Source organism: Nelumbo lutea, chromosome 4 (genome assembly GCF_056320005.1).
Source record: "Nelumbo lutea isolate HS-2025 chromosome 4, American lotus-T2T, whole genome shotgun sequence".
Classification (NCBI taxonomy): domain Eukaryota; kingdom Viridiplantae; phylum Streptophyta; class Magnoliopsida; order Proteales; family Nelumbonaceae; genus Nelumbo; species Nelumbo lutea.
In genome coordinates, this window is record NC_142687.1 from 36,405,163 (window position 1) to 36,432,965 (window position 27,803).

The window sequence follows — 27,803 nt, forward strand, 5'->3', positions numbered from 1 at the left end:
AATACAAACCACTTGCTTCATGCCCTCCACCAATCTTCTTCCCGGTCTAGAGATCCTAAAACACACAAGAAGAATGACAGATGGTTACAGAATAATCAAGAGACTTGGTTAATCTGCTAACAGACATAAGATTAAACGGAAACTTAGGAACATATAAAACAGATGCTAAAGACATGGAGGAGAAATCAACATCACCAACACCACAAATAGGAGATGTAGAACCATTAGCAAGAGTAACTGACTAAGATGTGGAGGAGCGAGAAAGAGAAGAAAATACATCAAGAGTCCCAGACATATGGTCTGAGGCTCCGAAATCAATGATCCAGGGTGAGGCTTTAGAAGCCAAGCAAGTCATACCTGAATGGGCAAGTGTAGTTGTGCTCTGCTGAGATGTTTGAAGGAACTACTCATACACTGCCCGTGGTACACTCACCATTTCCTGCCCGGATGCACAAGCGGGTTGAAGGGGGTTGGGACAGTTTGCTGGCTTTTAGTAATGGTGCTACTACTCTTAGATGTAGCATGGTTAGCCCAAGTGTTGGGTGGACCACGCAAATCATAGCAGAAATTAACTATGTGCCCCTCTAAGCCACAATGTGTACATTTTCTCTGAGCATTACTCCTTCCTCTTCCACGGCCTCCCCCTAACTCTCGGCCTCCAGTCCAGCCACTAGCCTGATTAAATATGTGTCCACCACGGTTGCTTGGAGGTCCACTGCTGCCACCACCACTTCTACTTCCACGGCCACTCCCTTTAGTCACTACCAAACCAGATCTATCAGAGAAGGAAGAATGTTCCACCGACTCAATGGATGTCCTTTTGAGATGGACAAAAACTTCTTCAAGTGAAGGGAGAGCTGATCCCCCCAATATTTGTGCTCTGACAGGCTCATACTCAACCTTCAAGTCCACAAGAAACCTAGTCACATCAAGTTGTTCACGTTACTTTTGTTGGATCTGGGCATCTGATGTTAGAGGGTGATACACATTTAGCTCATTGCGGATGTTCCTCAAACTTGCATAGTACTCTAAGCTTTGACTTCCTTGGTTCAAATTGAAGTACTCTTGGTACAACTGATATACCCTAGTTGTGTTGTCTTGTCCAGAGTACAACTTTTTAGCATGATCCCAGATTTCTTTGGCTGTATCTAGGAACATGAAGTTCACACTAATCTTTGGTTCCATGCTGTTCCAAACCCATGTCATTATCTATGCATCATCTTGTTCCCAATCACTGAACCCAGGAGAATTAGAGGAAGGTTTCTCCTCCCTCACATGTTTTACTTTCCTCTTGGCCTTCAAGAACACCTCCACAGATTTTGCCCATGGTACATAGTTCTCACCATTCAACTTGATGGATGTCATTTGAACACTTATATAATCTGAAGAAAGCATGATGCTGGTTTTGTTGTCATTCCCATCTACGGAAGAAGCCATCTCCATTATTTCACCTTCAAGTATACAACACAACCACACACTCTTTCACATGGATTATCTCACTTATAGCACCACCAATCCCAGCTTTAAATACACATTACACACCACACACTTAAGCTGAAATCTCTCAGTCTTCACATCAAACACCTGGGCTGCACACTGCAAAACCATTCACCACCACACACTAAGACTGAAATCACTCAGTCTTCACATCAAACACTTGGGTTGCACACTGCAGAACTGATTACACACAAGGTCTAGGACCCAACCACCACTACCACCAATCACCACGACACAACCACCACCAAACTACTGCTGTTGTGAACCTCAGTAGTCGACAACTCTTCTTTCAACATACATATGAAGAGGAATGCAGAGGAATACGACTGAAATGCATATCAGTCACACCAAGCATCACCAGAACCAACTTTTGAAGCAACAAGAAAACATTTACAGTCCCTTACTTGGACAAACAACAGTAGTGTTCATACCCGTCCACATTCAGCCCTCTTCGATACTGAATAGAGGATTTAGTATACCACTTCAACGACCACCACAGCAACGAATAGAGGCATTCTCACCTCCAAACCCACAAAACGACAGCTCCTTTTCAGCCCCTTATCGAACCTCCACTCAGGTCAATCGAAAATGAAGAAGACGACTGTGAAAACTGGCGGTGAACCCAGAAAGAGAACAGCAACAAGAAAAAAATAAGGATATGACCTTACAGCTCTGATACCATGTGAATAAACCCTAGTTCATTCTAGGTTAAAGCAGAGAAGAAGGAAGAAGAAAGAAAAGAGAAAGAAGGAGAAGAATGTTCGGCCAGACTAGAAGAGAGAAAAGTGAAAGTCACTCTCTCCTAGCAGACCCACTTGACTTTTATTCATAAAACTTAAGTTACAAGAAAGACAAATGTTGTCCCTCATAAAAGATGGGACACATAACTTAAACTCAGATACAATAGACATTTCACTTTCAATAAGATACACCAGAATGACCAAAATACCCCTGACTCGAGCATTCTAACAAAGTCCATAAAGAGATTTCTTTAGCTTGCATACTTTTCTCTCCATATCTGTGTCATACATCCCCAGAGGAAGAGACATATAGACCTCCTCATGTAACTCTCCATTCAGGAATGCATTTTTCACATCCAGCTGGTAAAGTGGCCAATCTGAATGTGCAGCCAGAGATAGCAGAACCCTCACAGAGGTCATCTTCGCAACAGGGGCAAAGGTCTCCAGATAGTCAATCCCATATGTCTGTGTATAACTTTTTGCAACCAGCCTAGCTTTGTACCTTCAATAGTGCCATCAGCATGATATTTGATGGTGAAAACCCACTTACAGCACACTAGTTCCTTCCCTCCAAGCAAATCAACCACTTCCCAAGTGTCATTCTTATGCAGGGCATCAATTTCCGTTCTCATAGCATCCTTCCATTATGGAATAGTAAGAGCTTCTGACACTGACCTGGGTATTGGGTTAGAAACAACAGAAGAAAGATAGCCAAAATATGAAAGAGAGAGCAAACTATAAGAAAGGTGCTTGGAAATGCAATGTGCGGTACACTTCCTTTTACCTTTCTTGATAACAATAGGGACATCAATGTCTGGGAAGGATGTCTCCAAAGGGACTATATTAGTACCTGTTGTCTCTTCTGTGACTGGAAGTGTAGGAGGCTCATGTGATGTAGAAGAAACAACCTCCCCACTTCTAGCTCTCTAATGCTGTTACAACCTGTGATTAAAGAGAGGACGAGGAAGTAATGGAGGAGGAATAGGGATACTGGAAAGAGAATGAGATGACTATTCCTCCCTTGACTCATTTGAAGTAGGAGGCTCAAAAGAAGACTCAACTGTGACAGGAATGGGGAGATCAAACAATTGTGACAAATTCTCCTCCTTTGGACAATGCTTCTCCATAGAAGGATCATAAAAAGAAGAAGACTCATCAAAGGTGACATCTATTGAGACAAACCGAGTTCCAGACTTTGGATCAAAACAAAAATAACCCTTTTGTGTGGAGGCATAACCAAGGAAAATGCACTTGTGGACCTTTGGTTCAAATTTATGTCTCTGGGTACTTGGAATGTGTACATAACAAGTGCAACCAAAGACACGAAGTGGAATAGGAAAAAGGTCCTTGCCCGATGAAAGAGACTAAAAGGAGACTTAAAATCCAACACCCTCGATGGCATACGGCTAATTAGGTAGGTTGGAGTGAGGGCAGCATCCCCCTAAAATCTTGTAGAGATGTGGGAGCAAATGGGATACTTCTTGCAACTTCAACAATGTGTCGATTTTTTCTTTCAGCAACTCCATTATGTTCTGGAGTCTAACACAGGAACTTTGATGAATAACCCCCAAATCAGTGATTCTAGTATCAAATTGGGTAAAAACAAATACATGAAACTGCCTCACAAGTCTGGGAACTTCATCAAAAATAGCCAAGTATATCGTGAAAAAAAAATCAATAAACAAGATAAAATATTTATATCCACTCATAGAGGGCAAGTGGTATAGCCCCCACACATTAGAGTGCACAATATGGAATGGAATGGAGAAGAAGATCTTTTATTACCCAAAGGGTAACTGCTTCTACAATGTTTTGACAACTCACAAGATTCACAATGAAGACCAGACAAATTAATTCCCTTAAATAGTTCTAGGAATAAATGAATCAATGTAGAAAAAGAAAGATGACCCAAACAGAAATGGCATAACATGACATGACTAACAAACTCTGAAGATGTAGATCCAAAGGTAGCTTTCCCAGGTTGTCCTTGGCTCTGTCTAGGAGTATCCAGTAGATATATTCCATTCGCCTCATGGCCAATCCCAATCACTTTCTAAGACTCCAGATCTTGAAAAACACAGTAAAAAGGAAAAAATGTTACACTACTGTTCAAAGACTTAGTTAGGCTACTTACAGATAACAATTTGTATTTAGTTTGGGGAAATGAAGAGCAGAAGGAAGTAACAGAGAATCTGTAGCCTTGATAGTTCCCTTTCCAAAGATAGGAGCAAGAGAGACATCGGCTAGGGTGATTTTATCACGGCCAGGGTGATTTTATCACGGCCAGGAAGCAAATCATAAGAAATAAACAAAGTGGAAAGGCTGGTCATATGGTTATAAGCACCAAAATCAATAATCCAATGGATCCTACGATTACCTGAGATAGTTGCATGATTGGCAAAAGCCTGTATACCTGAATGAGCAAATATAGAAGTTGAATTTCTCAGAGGGTTGGAAGAAGAGGCTACACTCTCTAGGTGGCTAATCATCCTTCCATACTTCTCATATTTTTCCTTCATAATTGCTAACTGTTCACTAGCAATCCTCTCTTTGGTTAAGCATCTGCCATTATTTGGACCAGTAGTAATGTTGGCACTTCTTGTCTTCACATTATCAATTTTCTTTTAGAAACGAGGGGGAAGAAGCTCCTGGAGCAGTTTCCAACACTTGTCTTTTGTATTGCTTTGGTTTCTTACAGTACTCACAAATAACTTCCTTCTTAACCGAACCACCTGGACTTCCTATAGTTCCCTTAAGATTCAGCCCCATGTTGGCAAAGTGGTCATTTAGACCAGTCCCTTGAACCTGAACTAGTCTCCCGCATTCTTCACTACTCACCAAGGCATAGGCTTGAGAAAATGAAACACTATCCTTGGATAAGATGTTTTGTTTTGTGATGTCATACTCAAGATTCAGCCCCATCAAGAATTCAAAAACCCTGATTCTCTCAACTAATTTTATGTAGGTTTCAGCATCATTAGTATTTTCCCAGGCAACAATTTCCATCAACTTCTAACGACTTCAATTAATAATCAAGGAAGACAGGAAAAAATATATGTTGCAAATCAACCTCTATGCAGCCGTACTTGTCAACTGTGCCATGCCCGAAACCCAGGAGAAATAGAAAAAACCCAGCCACACCTTGTAGACTTCACAGAACACTGAGCAACTTGAATCAATCTTCAAGATGAAGTAGAAGAAGTCTTTCAATCACTGAGTGCCAAGGTCAAACTTCCTATGGGCCCGCAAGCAGATTTCTCAATTAATTATGGTTTTGGGCAACACACCTAAACTATCAAAGTTACGACAAGGACAGCCTCCTCTCCAAAAACCATTAACAACTAGGCTGAAAAAAAAACTATTCATTCGAATCAGTACTCCATACACACCATGTATGGGAAGAAAGAGGAGAAAAGAGAGAAAAGGAGAGCCTGCTCTGATACTAAGAAGAAAAACAACCTTTTGAAATAAATGGACTAATTAAAATAGTGCAGAAAAGTGATAGAGAACAGCAAAAACAGAGAATCAAGAAGAGAGAAGAGGAAGAAGAAGGTGGCAGCAATAAGGGTTCAGAGAGAGATTTTCGAATGCTAATCCTCTCTTACACCCTAATCCCTTTTCATTAATTTATTTTCAGTAATTATAGGGAGGCCCTTAACTGGGCGAATAATTTAAAGAAAACATAACTTGAGTAAGGCCCATTACAGCAAAGAACATAAACAAAAGAAATAAGTAGTCTATGGGCCATTTAGCCCATCCTCTCTACAGAACCATATCTATGATATTGTGGACCTGCCTAAAGGGAAGGAACCAGTGAGTTGTAAATGGGATTTCACTATCAAGTTTCATTCTGATGGCACTATTGAGAGGTTTAAGGCTCAATTGGTTGCTAAAGGGTACACTCAGATGTATGGTATTGATTACCTTGAGGCTTTTGCTCCTGTGGCTAAAATGACTTCAGTTCGAGTTTTGTTGTCTCTAACTGCTACTTTTGATTGACCTCTTCACTAGTTTGATGTTAAAAATGCCTTCTTAAATGGAGATCTAAATGAGGAAGCCTATATGTCTTTATCTCCAAAGTGTATGGCAAGGAAATGAAAGGGAAGGTGTGTAAATTGAAGAAGTCCCTTTATAGTCACAAACAGTCTCCTTGAACCTGATTTGAGAGATTTAGAGCCGCCCTTGTTTCTTTTGGTTACATACAGACTCAACCTAACCATACTTTTTTTGTGAAGAAAAGTAATTCTTTAGTGACTTTTCTGAATGTTTATGTTAATGACATTGTGGTTACAGGTAATGACACCAAGGAAGTGATTAAACTCAAAAGATTTCTTAACATTGAATTTAAGATAAAAGATTTGGGGGATTTCAGATATTTCTTGGGAATTGAAGTTGCTAGATCTAAGAATGACATCTTTATTTCTCAATGCTAGTATGTTCTTGATCTACTTGTAGAGACTGGTAAACTTGGTGCTAAACCGGCTTCCATTCCTATGGACCAAAACCATAATCTTTCTGCTACTGATGGTGAACTGTTGTCTGATAGGGGAGTGTCCTAGAGACTGCTCAGGAAGTTGTTATATCTCTGCATGACTCGGACAAATATTTCCTATCCAGTGAGTGTTATTAGTCAATTTATGCATTCCCCCAGAGATACACATTTAGCATCCACAGAAAGAGTTTTGTGTTATTTGAAAGGCACTCTAGGGAAAGGTATTCTATTTGCCAAGCATGGACATATCTAGTTGGAGGCATACACTGATGCTGACTAGGCTCGATGTATTGATGATAGGAGATCCACCTCAAGATATTGTGCTTTGGTGGTAGGGAACATTGTCTCATGGAGGAGTAAAAAACAGTCTGTAGTGGTTAGATCCTTAGGTGAAGTAGAATACAAGACAATGGCACATGGAGTGTCGGAGTTATTGTGGCTAAGATCACTTTTGGGAAAGTTGGGTATTGACTATGAAAAGTCAATGATGCTCTACTGTGACAACTAGGCAGCTATCAACATTGCACATAATCCTGTTCAGCATGACAAAACTAAGCACATAGAGGTTGATAGACATTTTATACGGGAGAGAGTTGCTTCAGGAGAAGTTTGCTTGCCATTTATTGCTTCATAAGAGCATTTGACTGATGTTTTGACTAAAGGTGTTCCCAAAGGAAAGCTAACACACTATATTAGCAAGTTGGGCATGATTGACATCTATGCTCAGCTTGAGAGGGAGTGTAGAGAAACTGGGCCAAATGGGCCTTAGTATTTATTTTTTATGTTTAGCAATGTTCCTTATGTTATATGTGTTAATGGGCCTGTTAACCTCTTTTTATTTTTTTATTTAAGTTCTTTCTTAGCTGGCCACCCACTTAAAGGGCAGACTTGTAATTAGCCATTTTAATTAAAATTAACAAAAGATTAGAGAGGGAAGAGAGAAATCAATCGAACTCTCTTCTTCTCCATCTTCTTCTTCTATTCTGCTGTAATCCTTTTCTCTGTCATTCTTTTCTATTTTTTTCTCAGATTTTATTTCAGATTTGAAGGACAGGCTTGCATCTGGCTGAAACATCTTGAAACTGTTTATCCACCGTCACCCAGCTCCCCGATATCAGGTGCCTTCCATTCTATTGATAAGAACCTAGAAGATGGATGCCAAACTTAAAAAATGCTTAAAACATGAGGATTGGCATATGAAGCTGAAGCCATATTCTCATCCGAACTACCTATTTCATCCACATTTTATCTTTTCTTCAAACCATAGAGGTTTGCAGAATAAGCACCACCACCGCCATAATTTTCAGTGTTGTACTCATGGCATTACACCATTACCATAAAAAATTACTGGACTTGATTATTTTCAGAGACATTGAACTTCTCTATTATGTCTTTACCCTAGCACTTCATATAGGAGCTACTCGGTCTTGACATTTCTCAAAGGTGCCAACTGGCTCAGTTGGTAAGGTCTATGACTGATTGTAATGGAGACTTGGGTTCAATTCCCACCTTCATCCAGATTGGTGGCACTTTGAGTTTGGGGGATGGACTACCCCCTGTTTTGTAGCACCATGAAGCCAAAAGGGTCATGTCATTTCTCCCATTTGAATGTACCATAAAAAAGTATGATGTGATGCACAAAGTAGACATCAATAGACAAGAATATGTCAATGGAACTATGTTTACTTAAGACAGAGGGGTCTACATTGAGGAGGTGATCCAGGGGAGGGATCACATTGGCCCATCTCCATTTGCCATCATAAAAACATAATCCTGGAATAGTTCCCCACATGCATACAGGCCATTGGTCTGGAACTAAAGCTGGATGGTAATCAGGATTTACAATTCAGTAATGCTGCTACCCATTCTAAGCTGTGAAATATTTTAACTCAGTGGAACTCCAATAAAGACTCAGCTATCATTAGATTGATTACCTACCAGATTCTAAAACCTTGATCCTGCATATTCACTGAGAAGGTAACCAAGTTAATCATATTGTCATTTTTGTAATTTTAATGAGGATTGTTGGTATTGCAAGAGCTTATGAAATGATGGATACATATAGTAAGCAATGTAATGACCTTTGCTTTGACATGAAATCAGCCACGAGGATGCCTGCTCCTCTTAGCCAAAAATAACAAGTACTGAATACATAAATTTGTCAAAGGATGGATATCAACTAATAAGAGGCAGAGGGTGAGATTGTGAGACATATGTTTTTCATTTTTGTACTTAAATCTTAGTAATCAAGCATTTTTTGGTACTCTTCTTCAGTTCTTCCATTGATTGACAGTATTATGATATAAATCCACTTAACTTTTTATAATAGTTTCGTTTACCTCAATAAATATAAAATCACTTGTACCAGTCAAAATTAAATAAAATAAATGAATGAATAATTATTTATTTGGCAACCTTCCATTGATTGACAGTATTATGATATAAATCCACTTAACTTTTTATAATAGTTTCGTTTACCTCAATAAATATAAAATCACTTGTACCAGTCAAAATTAAATAAAATAAATGAATGAATAATTATTTATTTGGCAACCTTACCAACCCAAACCATATCTATTGATCAAGGTTCAAAATATCAAAATGTATTGGCGTGTATTGAGCATCTTGATATGTCAAACCTACTATTGAGTGTATCAATATGTCAAACCTTACTATTGATTTCATCATGACCATTAACCATATATACCCTTCATCCATCCAAGAGTTATTTGGAAACAGAGTGTAGTTCAATATTGTTGACCTAACCATATTAAATATTCATAGTCCAGACTGAAGTATTCTAATTGAATCATAATTGAGGCAAACATGTCCTTTGGTTATGCCCATCATGATTGAAGAAGTCAGTTTTAGTTGCAAGATTTTCTTGCAAAAGCATGCAAGGCTATTTGGTATGGTATCTAGTGACCATGGAACTGCTCTAAATATTGTTCTTCTCCTTGTAGCAAACGACCAAGAGCAAAACATATTACTCGAGCAAGAACAAGCAGTACATTGGGGACTGAACCAAAAATTTTTAGGTTGACAAATTTCCAGGAAGTTTTCTTTTTTAATTTCATTGAAAGAAATGAAACCTGATCTGAAACAATAATTTAGGAAAATACCTGGATGAAAAGGAAGAAGATAAGAGCATAGCCATATCTCTGGGGGCAGTGGATTGTTGCCAGACCATTCAAATGCCCCAAGTACCTAGTAATAACAAGGAAAACGACATTAAATAAAATTCCCTACAGTACCTAAAAGGAACAGTGTTTCTGTGAAAACCAAAAATACAAACTTAATTCCTTTACCGAAAGCCACATTTTTCCCCATGATGTAATTTCTTTAGCACCACCATGGTCCAGAATCCATCTATGGCCCTTCTCCATCGCCCCTTGTCCACTGTCTTCTCCTTCACCAAGCAACCTCAAAGTAACATAGTTCAGAGCTGTACCAAACATGGTGCTTGGGCCTTCAATGTGCAAACCCCAACCACCGTCTCTGTTCTGCAATTGAATTCAGATGTCAAGAATATAGAGTTTTTTTGCTTCCACATGTAAATAATGTGAAAAGCATAGTAACATATCCAGATGTTAAGACTGCAACAGATGACTTTCCTGATGATTGTAAATATAACGGCACATCTCTCTTTGATGTTCTTTTGTTAGGACTGCATTCAGTGTGCCAGTCACATGTAGGGTAATAACCTGTTGCATTATATAAACATAAAAATTGAAAAAAAAAAGTGAATATATCTGTTAATATGTAAACACATGCATATGCATACTATATATGAAAGATGCTGATTATGGGTCAAAAGTTACCAAGCCAGGTAGTAGAAACATAGGACCTCCATAATCCCCTGGCCAGTGCCCATCATGTGCCTGGATAGTTGAATAGAAGCTGATAGCCCTCCTCAATGTGATTGTTACTGCTTCTTCTGTAACATCTTCTGTAACTTGTACTTTGACTTGGGGTAGTTGTATATCAAATGGGTTCTCCTTTGTGAACTTGTTGTATAAAATTAAATGTAAGCAAATGAAAGAATGATGAAAATGTGAGAAAATGAAAATATTTGAATCTTTACATCTTATTTACATTTGAACTGAAAAGTGAAAACATTACCAAAATGGCAAAAAAGAGTAAAACATTTTCCCAGAATCCTAAGCCCAGTTCAACTGAGCATCTACCTTCACTTTTGGGACGTAGGCCTTCTCTTTGGGATTCTTTGTAGCTTTTTATTTTGTTTGTTGTTTGTTATTTCTTTTTCTTACCAGTGGCTTAAGTAGCAAGGCAGGATTAGGGTTTCTTGTAAAAAGACTTGGCTTCTATAAAAAGTGATCCTCACTTTGATATTGAAGTTAGTGAATGAAAAAAAAAGAGAGGCAAAGCTTTAATTTCTTACAACTCTTGCAGTTTGTGCATATAGTCTCCCGCCCCCCCCCCACACACACACAAAGAAAAAAGCTGCAATTGTTACACAATTTTTATATTTTATAATTCCATGTAGTCAGCAAGAGATATTCGTAAACAAATTACTTCTTTCCCTTTTCTTTTTGAACCAGCCATTTGTACAATGAGGTTCTGTAAAAAACAACCACAGGGCACTTAATAGAACAAAAAAAGTAAAATCACAGCCAAGAAAGTAGGACTAGTGTTATCCACAGAAAGCTATTACAGTTCACCTAGGCCCTAACAAAGTCAAAAGAAGAGTTAATAACATTCTTAACTGGATGGTCCTCAGAATGGAAAACCCAACTATTCCTTTCAAGCCAACTGCCCAGAGGACAGTCAAACGAACTAAAGAACAACAGAATTTTCCCTTTCAGCTCATCCCATTTACACTCCAACCATTGAGCAGCTCAATTACAGATTGTGGTTGACACCACTGAAGATGAATACTACCCGAGAAGTAAACAAAGTACTTCTTCAATGAATATAATCACTTGATATTCGAACATAAGCCCATCCCATTGATCTCCATTAGTAATTTACAAGATTCAAAGTGAGATCAGTAACTTGTGAAAGATGTGGATTTTCATACCTACTAACAATTTTTCTTTTTCCCCACCTACCCAGGGGGTTCAAAATATATCACATTAGTAAATCATTAATATGTATGAAATTTTCATTTACTATCAATTCAGGATGGAAATCAATTTAATATTGATGTACAAAAAGGAGCTTTTCTAAATGTAAGTCCAGAAACGAGAAATGGAACTGGAACAAGTGATACCAATAAAAGATGTCTGATTAGTTTTAGTTTATTTCTTTTTCCTTTTTTCCTCTGCTTACCTATCTCATCAATTTCAACATCCATTAGAATTTTGAGACTAGTTTTATCAAATGCTAAAACCGGTCATCAGAATTCTTATCTTTTCATGTTGTTGTAAGAGCTAATAGAAACTGAATCAGCAATATGAACTGTTGACTGAGTTATTTTCAGTTTATTGTTATACTGGCAATAGGGGTAATTTAGTCTTTTTCTTTGGAGTTGTAGCTGTAACAGGACAGCACAAATACCAAACATGCCTATGCAGTTCCTCTCAATTCTCTTCTTTTTCTTCTCCTCTTCTACTCATATCAATTACTTTCTAGTTTATTTCTCTTAGTGTAAGAGGATAGACTTTTATATCACTATAGTGGCATTGCCGGCCATGGGTCACTAGTTGACCATGGTTACCCACCGCTGAGCATATACAGAGATTCTGTTACTGGGTGTGGCATGCTCTTGTGGTCTGCAGTGTGCACTTTTCTTTACCTTTTACATAAATCCACGAATACGGGGTACACGTCCTCTGTACAGCATGTGTGGTCTGCAGAAGCTCTCTGCAAATCTTGAGGTGACAACAACCTGTATAGGCTGGTAGTTGGTCCCCACTTTTTGATTTGACACATGTCCCCAACAAATCAGCCTAAGGATCTGTGCTTAACCACCTTGGGAATATTCTGGAATTTCTTGCTCCATGCAGAAACACATGATTCTGTTCTCATAAATAGGGGACCCTTCCCTTGAGGAGGGGACTTTAGATACATCTCCTTCCTTGAGTCTCTGGAACTCTAATCCCTTCTTACTCTCTTCCTCCTCAACGTCAGAGCCTAGACCACCCACACCAGTATTTTACCCTTAGGTGTTGTTCCTTTGGTCTTCAGTCTGATGTCTGAAAAGTATAAAAGCTCTAAGAAAAAAGCACTGCGAAATTGGTATTTTTTGCTTTATCTAATATCTGAATGTGGAGAATATTAAGGTGAAACTTGAATGCTAAATGTTGAATATGGTTAGTCTACAATTTTGCCGCCATGAATAATAATGAGAATGGATAGTTACATTAATTATAATCCACATGAATAAAATGCTATTAATCGTTATTTTTAGAATAAAATTAATATATAAATAATAAAATAATAGTTAAAATAATAATTCAACAATAAATAAAAAATAACTAAATAATTAAATAATAAATAACTAATAAAACAATAAAATTATAAAATAATCATCAATTATTACTATTTTAATAATAAATAATTAAGTAGTGAAATAATAACAATAATAATTATTATTAAATAAATAATAAAAACTAATAAAATAAATAGAATAATTAAAATAATAAAATAATAATAAAAATAATAAAATAACTACAGTAACTAAAATATAATTAAAAATAATTAAATAATATATCAAATAGTTATAGTAATAATTTAAAATAGCTAAATAATAATAAAATAATTAAAATAGAAGAATCAATAATTAAAAATAAATAATAAATAACTAATAAACTTACAATAAATAGTAATAAATTATTATTATTTTACTCATAATAAGTATAATGATTTTCTTACTACTACTATAATACTAATATGATTATTATTTTATTAATAAACACTGTCATGCTTAAAATAATATCTATTATTTAATAATATTTAAGTATTATTTTTTACTTAGTTTTAGTATAGTAATAGTGTGTTACTAATAATAAATTATGAATAAAATGCGTAGGGGGCATTTTGGGGACATATAATAAAATGTTGTCAGGTATAAAGTTTGATGTCTAAAAAATAAGAGGTATTAAAATAACAATGTTGTCAGGAATTTTCTGGAGTCTTTTGCTTTTAAGGCATTAGAAGTTGAAAACAAACCAAAAGAACAAGGCCTTAGTTTTCTGTTTTTTTCTTTTCTTAAATCAAATCTGATTTGTTACTGACAAACAACAAGATGGTACCAATGCATCAAGAAGAAGAATTCTCTGATGATGATGACAACGATGTTGATAATGATCAAATCTAAACTGTTGGGTTCTTTTGGTGTTTATTGTTCCTCTTGATACTGTTCTTGGTTTGTTTTGTTTAGTTATTTTTTAGTTTCCTTTGTGCATCTGATCTCCCCCTCCTGAGACCTTTTAGTCTGATCCTCCTCTTCCAAATCTTCCTCCTTTCAGGGTTCCTGTTATTAGATGCAGGTTGCTATAAATAGTAAATACGGGAATTACTATAAAAGTAATTTTGTAAATTATTATATATAGAATTTCCTAATATAGAAATTGTGTGTCACCCTTAAATCTCCTATTTTTAGAAGACTTATGGAGAATCTTTTAGAAGTTTAAGATTGCCTAGGATGGTGTGCTAGAAGTTTTTCTCAAAAACCAAAGGAAAATCAAAGATCAGTTTCAATTTTGATTCTGATCACTAGAGATTGTTTTCTGGATGGAGATTTAGCATTGTTTGGTCACTTGCACATTTCTACAGATGTAGGAAGTGACAGATTTTTTGTGAAGTTGGGAACAAATTCCCCCTCCCCCTTCTCCCTCTCTATGAGTCAACTTACATTTGGGCTATCCCTACAATGCTGCTGGAGAGTGAGTACATGGTCTGTTGGCTGATAATTGGTGGAGATAATATTCATTTTTAAATTACCTGAATTTAAATGATTTTTTGGTTAAAGCAATGTTTTAAAACGTGGAGGCACGACGCGAGGCATTCCACTACCTAGAGGCGTGAGGCATAAGCCTCCTTAAGAGGAGGGGGATGAGGAGGAAGGAGGAGAGGAAGAAGAGGAAAGAGGATCTCGTTTTTCTTTATTTTTAATAAAAAATCTTTGAAGATGAATAACACTAGTTGAAGGGGGGGTCTTGTCGAATCAAATTGGGCTGCATTGAAAAGGGGGGCTGAGGGGTCATGCCCCCCAGCCAAGGGTTTCGGGGGCAGAGCCCCCAGCCCACTTTCTTTCCCATTATCTATTCTTCCCTTCCCTTTCCTTTTCTTTTTGTAATCATTCATGGAGAGAGAGAGAGATGAGAGAGACAGAAAGAGAAGAAGAGGAAGATATGATTGAGAGAAAAAAAACCTACTACTCCTAGCGGCTGCCAGTTTAGTTGTTTATATTAACTTAATATAAAAGGAATGGGAGATTACAAATATGCCCCTGGTGGCACTCCCTAGAAACAAACCAATAAGAAAGAAAGAAAATAATTAACAGCAACTATAAAATAACAATTAAATAATCTCTCACAACACTCTCCCTCAAGTTGGGCTGAATATGTCTATCATGCCCATCTTGTCACATAACTCATTGTGCCACGAGTATGGAAGCCCTTTTGTGAGGACATCAACGAGTTGTTGCTTGGAGTTGACATAAGAGATGCAAATTTCACTTTTTTCCAATTTTTCCCCTAGAAGATTTTTTAGCCAAAGGACTTCAGCCACCCCATGTGCCATAGATCTATATTCAGCTTCAGCACTTGACCTTGCTACCACACTTTGTTTCTTGCTTTTCCATGTCACTAGGTTTCCTCCCACAAATGTGCAATACCCACTCGTGGACTTTCTATCATCCACAACACTTGCCCAATCAGAATCTGTAAAGACTTCCACCTTTAGGTGATTATGTTTACTGAATAGTAGACCTGTTCCGGGATACTTTTTCAAGTATATAAGAATTCTCTCTGCTGCCTCTATGTGTGGTTTCTTAGGAGAGTACATGAATTGGCTTAGAACCCCAACTGAATAGGCAATGTCTGGACGGGTCATGGACAAATAAATCAGCTTTTCCACTAACCTTTGGAACTGTTTCACATCTTTGGTCGTGAACTTATTCATTTCAATTGAACACATTTGGTGATGCTTGTTGCCAACTTTTTGAGAAAAGTTAACAATTTCATTGAAGAAAGGAGAGGTACACAAGAGTGTGTACAAATACAAAAGAGGGGCTAGACCCCTAAGAATTACACAGGAGGATAGGAATCACAATACAGATTCTCTAGAATAACTCCTAATTTTACTAGACCATCTGCCATTGCATTTAGTTCCCTTGGGATCCAGGTTAGAGAAACATTCAAAGGAGCCAGGAGGTCCCTTGCCTCTGATAGGAAGTGACTAAGTCTCCAAGGTCCAGTTTCTTGTTGTTCCAACCATCTTATAGTATTGACCGATCAACCTTCAATTGAGAAGCTTTGGATACCCAGTTTGCTGACTAGGCAAATCCCTGTTAGAGCTTCTAACACTTCTACCTTTGTTGAGTTAGCTATCCCAATCGGACCACTATAAACCCAGCATGTGTGGTCATTCTCATCTCTTAGAATTCCTCCAATGTCGGCAACTCCAGGGTTACCATAAACACTTCCATCAAAGCTGAGAGTCCAGATTCCTTCCGTTCTAACTAAAGGAGCTCTGGTAGAGAGTGGGGTAGGAGGGGAAGAACCCAGAAAGTTATATATGTTTCTGCTAAGATCATTGATACTAACTCCTGTGAACTCCTCTGAACTAGAGGCCCACAAGTTGCAGTAGTGGTTGATGTGGTTGATTAGTTCACCTTTAGATTTGGACCTATTTTCAAACAGCCGATTGTTTCTTTCCTCCCAAATTCCCCAAAGAACAGCGTGCAGTATTATCATCCAATAGGTCTTACCTCTCTTGCTCAGACCTATTCCTTGCCACTGAGAAATCAGATCTTTCAGATGCTCAGGAGCCACCCAACTGAAGCTGACTAACTGAAGAAAGAAGTTGCAGATGCTGCTAGCTACCTGGCAGTGTATGAAGAGGTGGTCTGTTGTCTCTCCTTCACATAAGCATAGGGTACAGGCATGAGGGGAGATATAAAGTCTTCCAAGATTTTTCTTCTGCAGTAACTCACAAGTGTTCACTCGATACAGACAAGCCTCCCAAACAAAAAAACTCACTCTTGAGGGTATAACCTTGCACCAGATCTTCTTGTGAGGGAAATCACTGTCTTGAGTATCTGCAACCAGAGCTTCGAAGAAAGACTTGGATGAGAACTCACCTCTAGGGTGGGGTTTCCAGACTCAGGAATCTTGGGAATTTGGGGAGATGTAGGCTTCACTAAGAGAAAGAAGGAGTTCAGTTAGCTCACTGATCTCCGGATCCCTTAAGGGTCTTCTGAAGTTCAGGTTTAGGTTTCTTTCATTGCTGGATATGGGAAGACACTGGGAGATGGTTGCACCCTTATTTATAGTAAGGTTGTAGAGCTTATGATACAGATCTGCTAATGTGGAGTTGCTCCACCACAAATCCGTCCAGAATTTTGTTCTATTACCGTTACCCACCTTGTATCTAATGAAGGAAAAAAAGAGGTTGTGAATAGCAGAAATACCTTTCCAGGGAATAGAGACAGTTGATCGGATTGATCGGAAATTGCAGTCCCAACCATTTGCATTTAACCCACACTTGCTGGTGATGATAGTTGCCCAAAGAGAATTTGATTCCATGGGGAATCTCCACAACCATTTTCCAAGAAGGGCATTGTTTTTCTCTTTTAAATTCCCGATTCCTAATCCTCCAGCCTCTTTTGGTTTATAGACCTGATTCCAATTAACTAGATGCCCTTTCTTGACACTTCCACCTTCCCAAAGGAAATCTCTTTGAATTTTCTCGGTTTGTGATCTGATTCTTGTAGGGATCTGAAATACTGATAGAAAATAGACAGGCACATTCGCAAGGGAGGCCTTAATAAGAGTGATTCTACCCCCTTTTGATAGATAGCAGCTTTTCCAAGTAGCTAACTTCTTTTCACACTTTTCCACCACAGGTTCCCAAAAGCTTGAATTTTTTGGGTTACCTCCTAGTGGCATGCCCAAATAGGAAAGGGAGAGATTTTCCACTCGACAATTCAGAGTTTCCTTGAAACTTTCCATCAAGGACCCTTCAATTTGGTTTATTGCTGCTAGGCTGCTCTTAGTGTAATTTACCTTCAGCCCTGATACTAGTTCAAAACATTGGAGCACTCTTTTAACATTTGAGATGTTCTCCAAATTGGCTTCTAGGAATAAGATGACATCATCAGCAAAGAGGAGGTGGGAAACATTTATGGCATCTCTTCCAACCTCAAAACCTTTGATCAAATTGAGGATTTTAGCTTTCTTCATAAGCTGGCTGAAAACATCCATTACCTTTGTAAAGAGGAACCGGGAGAGGGGACATCCCTTCCGTAGACCCCTGTTGGCCTTAAAATAACCTTTTGGCTCTCCATTGATCATGATCGAGAACCAGGTAGAACTAATACAGCCTTTCATCCACTGTAGCCATTTTGAACCAAAACCCTTCAAGTTTAGAATCTGGAGCAGGCAATCCCAATCAACCTTATCATAAGCTTTTTCAAGGTCTAGTTTCACTAGAAGGCCCTTCCTTCCACTCTTCCTTCTCTCTTCTACGATTTCATTTGCAATAGGATGCTATCTACAATCTGTCTTCCTTTCACAAAAGCAAACTGGGTTTGAGAAACCAACTCTTTCAGGACTTCTCTAAGTCGTTTTGCCAACACCTTTGCCATTATTTTGTATACACTCCCTACTAGACTTATTGTCTTTTAGTCTTTTACTTCCAAGATACCATTTTTCTTTGGAATGAGGCATATGAAGGTGGAGTTAATTCCATTATTGACCACCCCCATGCAATGGAATTCTTTAAAGACCTCCAGAAGGTCCTCTCTTACTACTTTCCAACAGATCTGGAAGAAGAAGATCGGGAACCCATCAGGCCTGGTTGCTCTATCTCCATCCATATCAAAGACTTCTCTAATTTCTTGCTCTTCAAATTCCCTTTCAAGCCAAATTCTCTTGTCTTATGCTAGAGTCAGCCCTTCCCAGTTTCTTAAGTTAAAGCACCTAGCCCTTTCCTTGGAGTAAGAGATTTCAAGTGGTTTAGAAAATTCTTAGTGATCTCCTCTACATCTTCCACTTCCCTCTGGTCCACCTTAATTTTTGAGATGAGATTCTTTCTACGCCTACCCGATGCATAGCTGTGGAAGAATTTTGTGTTGTTATCTCCTTCCTTTAACCATCTGACCCTTAACCTTTGCCTCCACAAAATTTTTTCTTTTCGGATTACCTTTTCCCACGAACTCCTTAGAGCATCTCTCCTCTTCTTCCTTCTCCATCCAGGTCTCCTGATTGCTCTTTTTTGTCTAACTCTTCCAGCTCCATGATGATGGCATTTTTTTCTTCTATGAATGATTTGAACTCTTCTCTCACCCAGTACTTCAGTTTTCTTTTCAAGAATTTCAGCTTTTACAGCAATCTGTACCCTACCCAGCCTTCGGCTTTACATTCCTTCCACCATAAAGCTACATTTTTTAGGAAATCTTTGTGATGAGTCCACATCTTCTCCAATATGAATGGGTGTTTTCCTTTCAAATCCAGATCTGTTCTCAAGACTAGAGGCCAGTGGTCTGAAGTACAGCAAGGTCTGATTTCTTGGAGGAGATTTGGAAATTTCTCTGCCCAGTCCGAGGAAACCAGAAACCTATCTAGTCTGCAACTTATTGGATTCTCTTGAAGGTTTGACCAAGTGAACTGTCTGTTGTGGAGAGGAAGGTCATAGAGGTTGTACCTCGATATAAAACTGGAGAATCCTCTCATGCTTCTAGTTGTAGTTCTTCTATTGGAGTTTTCTTGAGGGAACCTTGTTACGTTAAAATCACCTCCTAGAACCCAAGGGATTCCGTCAAACTCGTGGAGAGCATCCAATTCCTCACAAAAACTTTGCCTGTCTGAAGGTGCGCTAGGCCCATATACTCCTGTCAGAATCCAACTAAATCCATCGGACTTATTGGTGAAAAGGACAGAGATTGAGTACTCTCCTCTGTCTTTCAGTAACGGAAACCTCCTCTTCAGTCCATGCTAGGATAATTCCCCCTGAGGCACCTAAAGCTGGAAGAAAGACCCATTTCTTGCCACGGATTCCCCAAATTGCTCTCAGAAGCTTCCTATCCACTTCTTCTTTTTTTGTTTCTTGAAGGATGACTATATCTGGTTTTTCTTCTCAGGGTTTCCTTTACCACACTTCTTTTTAGTTGGCCTCCCAACCCTCTGACATTCCAGCTTAATAATTTCATTGGGCTCCTATCGCTGATTTTCCCTTAACCGCCCTAGGCCTTGTTGTTTTTTGATCTGACATTCCCCATTGAAGTCTCCTTAACTCCCTTTTTGAGGTCCCTTTACCGATGGTCACAAATTCAGCCTTCTGATCTGCTTCTTCCCCCTTTTTTGAGTCCTGTCCCTTTTCTTTGTTTATCCCCAATTTCCTGGCCATTTCGGTAACTTCTCTTCCCGGATTTTTGTGCCTTGCACATGTATGATGAGATTCCTGAAAAGCTATGAATTTCTTTCTAAAGGAGGGTTCTTTGTTATGGGTCACTTGTTTTGTGTTTTGTTATTATATTATTACGTTATTTCTTTGTAGAAGGAGCTATTACTTGGTGTAATGGTAAAATCTCAAATTAGCAATCATGAAATGCTAGTTGAAGTTTGAGAATGACCAATTTGTGCAAAAGATCGCAAAAGGTTAGGACCATATCCAATCTACCCCTCCCAAGACCCCAAATAGATGGGACCAATATTGTGTAATGGCCTTTCTAGGAAATCTAGCTGGTTGTTATGGGCCCAACCTTGGCAATCCCACTTTGAAACCAATTACACCCAACAAACACCTTGACTGGACCGTGTGGCACTTACTCACTGGCACAAGTAGAGTCAGCCTGTCCCTTGCCCAAAATTGACCTTCTTCAAATACTGGACAACACATGTGCACAATGGCTCCCACTAACCAAGCACGCTAGGCACCACACTCCCATGCACACCACAATGCACACAATATTGGGGAAGGAATACCTGTATTATTCAGTAACAATATAAAGTATAATGGAGAAGCATTCAAGATCGAAGGCTTTAAAAGGCGTGGGAGGCATATGCCTGGAGCCACACCTCCAGGAAAGATGCCCTCAAAACACCTAAAGCACATGCTGGAGATGTTGATGCCTTTGAGGCATATGCCTCAATGCCTCAAACGCCTTTTGGATGAAGCATACACATCATGCATGCCTCATACAAAAAGAATGAAAAGAAAAGGCAAGGGGAGGGAAGAGAAAAGAAAGAAAGAAAGAGAAGGAAAAAAGAAAAAGGAATGAGAAGGGAAGGGAAAGAAAGTATAGGCTGGGGTGCTTTGCTCCCCAAACCCCCACCCCACACCTTTCTAATGCACCCTAATCTGGTCTTTTGTGTAGGGGGCTATTAATGGAAGACGTGTTGGCTGTCTTGGTTATTTTTCGGTTTTATTGTTATACTGGTGAAAGAGGTAATTTAGGTTTTGTTTGATACTATTGCTGTTTCTACCTAAAATATTTTGAGTTAATCAATACAAATTGGTCAGAGGCATGTTTCGTCATATCACATATGACAGTTACTTCGGATAGACTGATTAGAATCCACAGCCTCCGACACATGCACTTTTAAGGTATGCCCATTTCAATTATAAACAGCCTCAAATAACAGTTATACTTTAAACAGAACAGGACTAACATATTTTGATCACTATACACAAACACACACACACACACATAAAGGGGCACATGTCTATATAATATTCTCAATTCTCTTCTTTTTCTTCTCCTCTTCTACTTCTCATTTCAATTATTTTATAATTTTTTCTCTTTTTTTTTTTTCTCTTCTTGAATCTAATCTGGTTCATTACTCAAACAACAAGATGAATCACCACTTTTTTTACCAATATCAGAGTTGGGTCTTTATTTATTTATTTGAAAAAGGTAAAATAATATATTGTATTGATCTCCCAAAGGCAAAAAACTCCTGTACAACAGATTGCTGTACACAAGGTATATACAAGACTACTCACTTTACAATATAGAACCAGCCCATAACTGTTTACAAAAAGGTTCTCAAAATATGAAAAAAAAAAAAAAGGTGTTAGTATCTCTTCCTCTAAACAGCTTGTGACATGCCAACCAAGAGAACACCTTCCCCATGATTCTGTTAGTTACTACTTCTTTGCTTTGTTTTAAAAAATCCCAATAATCCCTTCTTTCTGTAATGACCAAAACACAGTTGCAGGTAATTGCTCCCCATGATATTTCCCATGTTTACTCAAATCTCTCAAATGCCAACACTTTAAAACTGGAGCTTGGAAGCAGTTTCTAGTTGCAAAAAGCTCTGCCATATACTGTAGAAGCAAATGGGTAACTGTCTTCAGATTTTCATCACAGAGAACAAAGTTTGTGTTGGCAACAGTGCCAGAGCTGGATCTTAAGCTGAGTTAGGTTTTGACACCAACTTTCTGCATTTGTCTGAGAAACTTGTTTAATGAACATAATCATTGATCACAATTAATTCAACCATATGCGAAAAAGGAGAAGAGAAAAAATAAAAAGGGGAAGAATAGGGACGAAGTCAGCAATCATGGGGTGATAACAACAATATGTGGCTTAAACAGATGCCAAGATAGAAAAGCATATACTGTTCATTCTAAAGATAAAGCAGGTCAAATGCAGAATCAGCAGCAGAAACGCAAAGTTTGCCTTGTATCAAAGAAGACATTTTCAATGGTTTTTCATGACAAGATATTGTTTAGAGTCTAGTAGTTTCATTGACAGAGTAAAATGGGAAACAAAAGATTAAACTGAAGAGAAAATAGATAAGATACTCATGATAGAAACACAAAGTTTCCCTTGTATCAAAGAAGATGTTTTCAATGATTTTTCGTGAAAAGACATTGTTTAGAGTCTAGTAGTTACCGTTGACAGAGTAAAATGAAAAACAGAAGATTAAACTGAAGAGGAAATTGATAATATACTCATGATAGAAATCTGTCTAACAAGGAATTCAATTATGAAAATTCTATAAATTATTAATTTCTTTTTTACAGTACCTGGAGTCGCATGAGTAGATCTGAGCTGTGCTTCTTCTCAAACCTAAGCTTTGTGAAATGATCACGAGCCTTCTCAACTTCCATAAGATGTTCTGGTGTTCTACTCTCAGGATCAAAATCCCAAACTTGCCTTCCAACATGGTTGTTCAGAGTACGAAGCCATGGACTTCCTCCTTCAGAAATCTTAAGCTTCCACATTATTGATCTAAAAACTGGATTCAAAGAACATAATGCCAATTATTTAGACTTTATTTTTAATCAATATCAAGTTAAAATTAATGGAAAATATCCTTTCAAGTACAAGTTAGCAAAACCAACAAAAAGAATTTGGATTTCAATAAAAAAGAAGCTTATAATTTAAAGAAAACATGGAGAAACCTATTAGAATTTGGCATCTCAATTGATTTAACCTTGATTTTGAATTTGAATTGAAATCTATTAGTATTTTAAATAAACCTGCCAGTAGCAGCAATGACTTCACCTACATTAGTTTGGTTTACCTTCAAAATTACAAGTTTATGTAGACTCATCACACATAAGGTGATCTTCCTCACAGTTTTATTGAGAAAATAGCGCATGAAGCAAGAAAGGAGAGACAAATAAATCAAAGGCCTTGTTTTACCAACTCATGGATGACCATACATATCGCTTTCAATCATGTTATTTTATCTAAAGCCATATCATTGATAAATCATAACTTATCAATATTTTCTCATCACTTGAACCCATGTCCTGTTCGGCCATCCCAATGTCCTTTTACAGCTTTCAATCACAAAGCACATTATAAGTACATATCAATTTCATTCATCCTATTAAAATCATATGGACCACATCATCTTAAATCACTTTGGTACCTTGTGTAACATTAAATAGAGGGGACTTAGTTGATCTGAAGCACCTTTCGCCCATCAATCTTAATTATTATATCATAACTGTTGTTTCCTATCTACATGTAATGTGTATTAGGTGAGTTCATTGTAAAAATGAATTAAAACTACTCTCAACAGATCTAGAATTTGACCTTTCTTTAGAAAATAAATATGCATGCATACTAGCTAACGATTTGTTAGTCCTGTGAGTATCACAACATTTGACTCTGTAGCTATCTACCATCAACTTATGATAAATGTTTCTTGACATCCTAGTTAAATGACATTATTTTATGTTATTTATCATGACTAGAGTACCCATCCATGTGGTTTTCTGGAACTATCAAATGTTTGCACTTCTCTAGATTTGGAAATGATGTTCTGTTTCCATCTGTGGCTTTACCATGGACAGCTTAGTAACTGAAAGTTATTATTTCGGGTAATACCATCTTCTACTCCAAAATCAAGCCAAAACCTGGATGTGAAAAAGTTTATACCAGGAAAAGTTATGTCCTTGACTGCTTGAGTTATTCATACATGCCAGCAAATAGATTTGATACACAATTCTTTCTTGAAGAAAAAAAGGGTGAGATTAAGAAAAAAGGGGACACACATTCCCCCATCCCATAATCTATAACACCCCTGAATGCTAGTGCATCCAGAATCATAACTCCAATCAAACACCCTCTAGTGATTCTGTAAAAGAACATCTTTGTAAAGCATCTAATGTTTCCTTTGATTTATAAAGCATTCCAACTTGATGTTTAAAGGTCACAGCCATCCAATTCATTATCCAAATCGTGGAAGATAAATGGGTAGAAAACAACTAACCAGAGAAATAATAGCCCAATCTTCCTTGAGTTCCCCCAAGTGAAAGGAAAAATCTGGACACTTGCCCATAAACTATGAAGCATACTAAGATCCTCTTAATGGCTTTCTTGGAGATAATTTCTTATATAACAGATTGTTTGCAAACCTATGAAATAGAGAGGCATATATTGACTTAATAGTTCATGTAAAAAGGCCTAAGGCATTTGAAATTTTTAATTCGCCAATGCCAATGGTTCAATCACATAATCCATGTGGAAGTGTACCGTCTTACACTTTTATATCCTAGATTGTGATATCAAACCCTGGAACGTTGAAGTGGTCAGGGCCCTATTTGGCAGGTGCAACAAGTAGTCTAAGGTCTCAGAGGATATCTTCGTGTTTCTTAATTTCTTATTTCACAGCCCAAAATAATTAAATAACATAAATGGGGACATTCTTTTTCTTTTAGACAATCAAAATGTGAACATGAGAATCGGAAAATTAGCCTGTTGAAAGTAAACTTCCATGGGGAAATTGAGAAGTTTCCCCAAGCCTCAATTTTTCCCAACTGTCAACAGTCTAATAAGGTCTCTAGCATTTGATATGGTAATTATATACTATTTCAGATTGCATAGCAATACTTGTGCTGGGCTTCAGTTTGGCACCAAATCAAGCTTGCAGACATCCACTTACAGATTCCAAATAAATTATTTCCAAAACTTCTCTGTTGAACAACATTTTCTTGCTCCGTCATAAACAATGAGATACTTTATTACCCCTCGAGTTGTACAGTACAATTCAGAGCGAATTAAAACTATTTCCATCCAACTGATTATTCTCTTCTAATCCACATAGTTCAAACCTCAAACTAACAACATACTTGACCACATTTCTCATCAACAGAAGCATTCAATCAAAAGGGAAAAAGATAAAGAAAAGAAGAAACGTGATCAATGTGTCCATAGCCGGCATTAACTGATGTATCTAAAAAAATTGGGATAAAAAAAACGAACAGAGGAATTCAAGAAATTAGAGATTCTGTATAGAAGTCGAAGAACCTTGAGAAGATGAAGAGAGAAGCTGAGTGATATTCTTGAAGATCAGAGCTCCCTAGGGATCACTGGAACTGGACCTTTCAGAGGCAGCAGCATAGTAGTAGATTGTATCATGTCAATTGCTGGTCGATCGATGTTTGCAGTTGCTGGGCGTTTTATTCAATGGAACGCACCTGAAATCATCCATGGTTGCACGGAGAGTGCTGAACTAATTAAGATATGCCACGTAATTTAGAAAATGTGGGATCATGTGTACGTTGTGGAACGAGTGTCACACACCTGGCATGGGACCGAGATTCCAATGGTGGTCCGGTCTCCCATGTTTGGGGTAATCCAGTAGTGTGCTCTCAGTAGGATTAGGCTGGGTTTAAGCTGTCTCTCATGTTAGTCTGATCAATTTGTCTACACTCTCTAGATTCTAGAACGGTAGTCAAGATTGAAGAAATGAGTCAAATAACCTGTTTCAACGTCACTCCACCCACATCAGATTGTGGATTCAGTGCCCGTCAGGGACGGCTTTCAGTTTCAGATGGTGGCTTCTGGCTTTTAAAGAGGTGAACCCTGGCTAAGCTGTCATGATCATGCTTATTTGGGCTATTCAAATTTTCCACCATGTATGGCTTATAGGCTATCTATGTAAGAAACAACCTTGGACAGGTAGAAGCCACTCCCCTTCAGCGGTTCAGCCCTCTCAAATAAGCATCGAAACAATTGTAGTTCACTAGAGATAGAAGCTTCTTTAGGCTCTGTTTGGAATTTCTTATTGCTTAAATAAGTGCTTATTAAATAAGCAGCTTATGAATGTTGGTGAAAAAGTGCATTCAAAACGGGGTAGTATAGGCATTTTGATAATTATGTGACACTAGCTGTGGCAGGTCAATACATGCCAAAAACGCAATAAGCACTTTTTAAATAAGTACTTATAAAAAAAAGGCCAAATACTGGATTTCTTCAAACTGTCTCATTCTCTTGAAAAAGCACTTATTGGTAAAATAAGCACTTTACCAAAAACCTACAAGTGTTATTTCATGTTGACCTTACATTAAATAAGAACTTAGAAGAAGCACACGCAAACAGGGGCTTAGTGGCTAAGCATGTCAATCAAAGCTTTAGCCTCCTAAACGAGCCTTCAATCTATTGTTTAATTTAATGAATCGCACCAAATGCGGCTACGTCTGCCTTCTCATTTGTGTGAGGAAATACATTGCATAATCCATTAAACCTTATTATTCCAAGTCACTAAATATTAAGTACAAATTTAAAATTTAAATGTCTCCAAGATTTAAATATCTTTCCAATACATTAATTGTAATTTTAAATCATTAAAAAGATATAGGAAAAACTATCAAAAGGCTGAAAATTCAATTTCTTATGACCAAAAACAATATAGTACAAAAAATTCTTTGCACTAATTTTCCCTATTTCTGAATTTATATCCACTAAGTTCTAGATAGAAAAAATTAATCCAATTATAAAATTACACCCATTTAAGTTCCAAATCTCTTGATACAATACAAGTTCTGGCAACTTGGACAAAGCCAAGGTGGAAGGATGGAGTGCACCGAGAGGATCTGTAAGCAAATAGAAAGTCAAAGGCCCAAGGATAAGGTCCCTAGGAAAGGTACTCTCACACTTAAATCAGTAATAAGATGATAAAGTCAATCGGGCCAAGCCATTAAGGACAAGCTGGTCCTAGCCGAGGAAGAAGCATGAGAGTTAAGAGAGTAAGAGAGTGAGAGAAGTAAAAGATGGCAAACCTTAAGGGAAATGCCTTTAAATAGCCGTGTGTTCATATTGTATTCAAACATGCTCCTTACGGGGTTGTTGGGATAAGGCAACTCCTCGAGGTCTTCGGAAGGCTCCTCCTTCCCTGAAGTAGGGGGCCTTATCTTTGGGAGGCGGTGACACTTATCCATGAGGAATTCTGCTTCTCTTCCAAGATCTCTAGCAATGTGATTATCCATGCTTCTTGGTGGGTAGCACTCTAATGTGGTCCGAAGACATTGGCCACAAAGACACCCACGTAACAGTTTTGACTAGCTAAGGCACTACCCAAATACCAGTCCCCCAGTTCCAAAGTCAAGGAGTAAGGTGCTCAACGGAGTGGAAGAGCTCCTGTAGTGCTTGATTGAGAAACATAGTAGATTTTTTGGTTAGTCAAACCGGGTTAGAGAAC

At 37.9% G+C, this 27,803-nt stretch overlaps 1 protein-coding gene across 5 annotated transcripts in view; it reads right to left on the reverse strand.

Annotated features, from left to right (window-relative positions):
* The window catches only part of LOC148855210 (cycloartenol Synthase-like), a 114,938-nt gene extending 88,797 nt beyond the window's left edge, over positions 1-26,141 (reverse strand). For 4 of the 5 annotated variants that reach the window (XM_088982793.1, XM_088982792.1, XM_088982791.1 and 1 more), the window contains exons 1-6: positions 25,631-26,141; positions 22,894-23,105; positions 10,551-10,736; positions 10,344-10,433; positions 10,038-10,232; positions 9,852-9,936 (exon numbers count right to left, since the gene is read on the reverse strand). In XM_088982793.1, coding sequence (XP_088838919.1) covers positions 9,852-9,936; positions 10,038-10,232; positions 10,344-10,433; positions 10,551-10,736; positions 22,894-23,091 — 754 coding nt within the window. In that variant the 5' untranslated portion in view covers positions 23,092-23,105; positions 25,631-26,141. The remainder of the gene's footprint in view (positions 1-9,851; positions 9,937-10,037; positions 10,233-10,343; positions 10,434-10,550; positions 10,737-22,893; positions 23,106-25,630) is intronic. The other variant, XM_088982790.1, reaches the window with a different exon arrangement.
* Between the last annotated feature and the right edge of the window lie 1,662 nt (positions 26,142-27,803).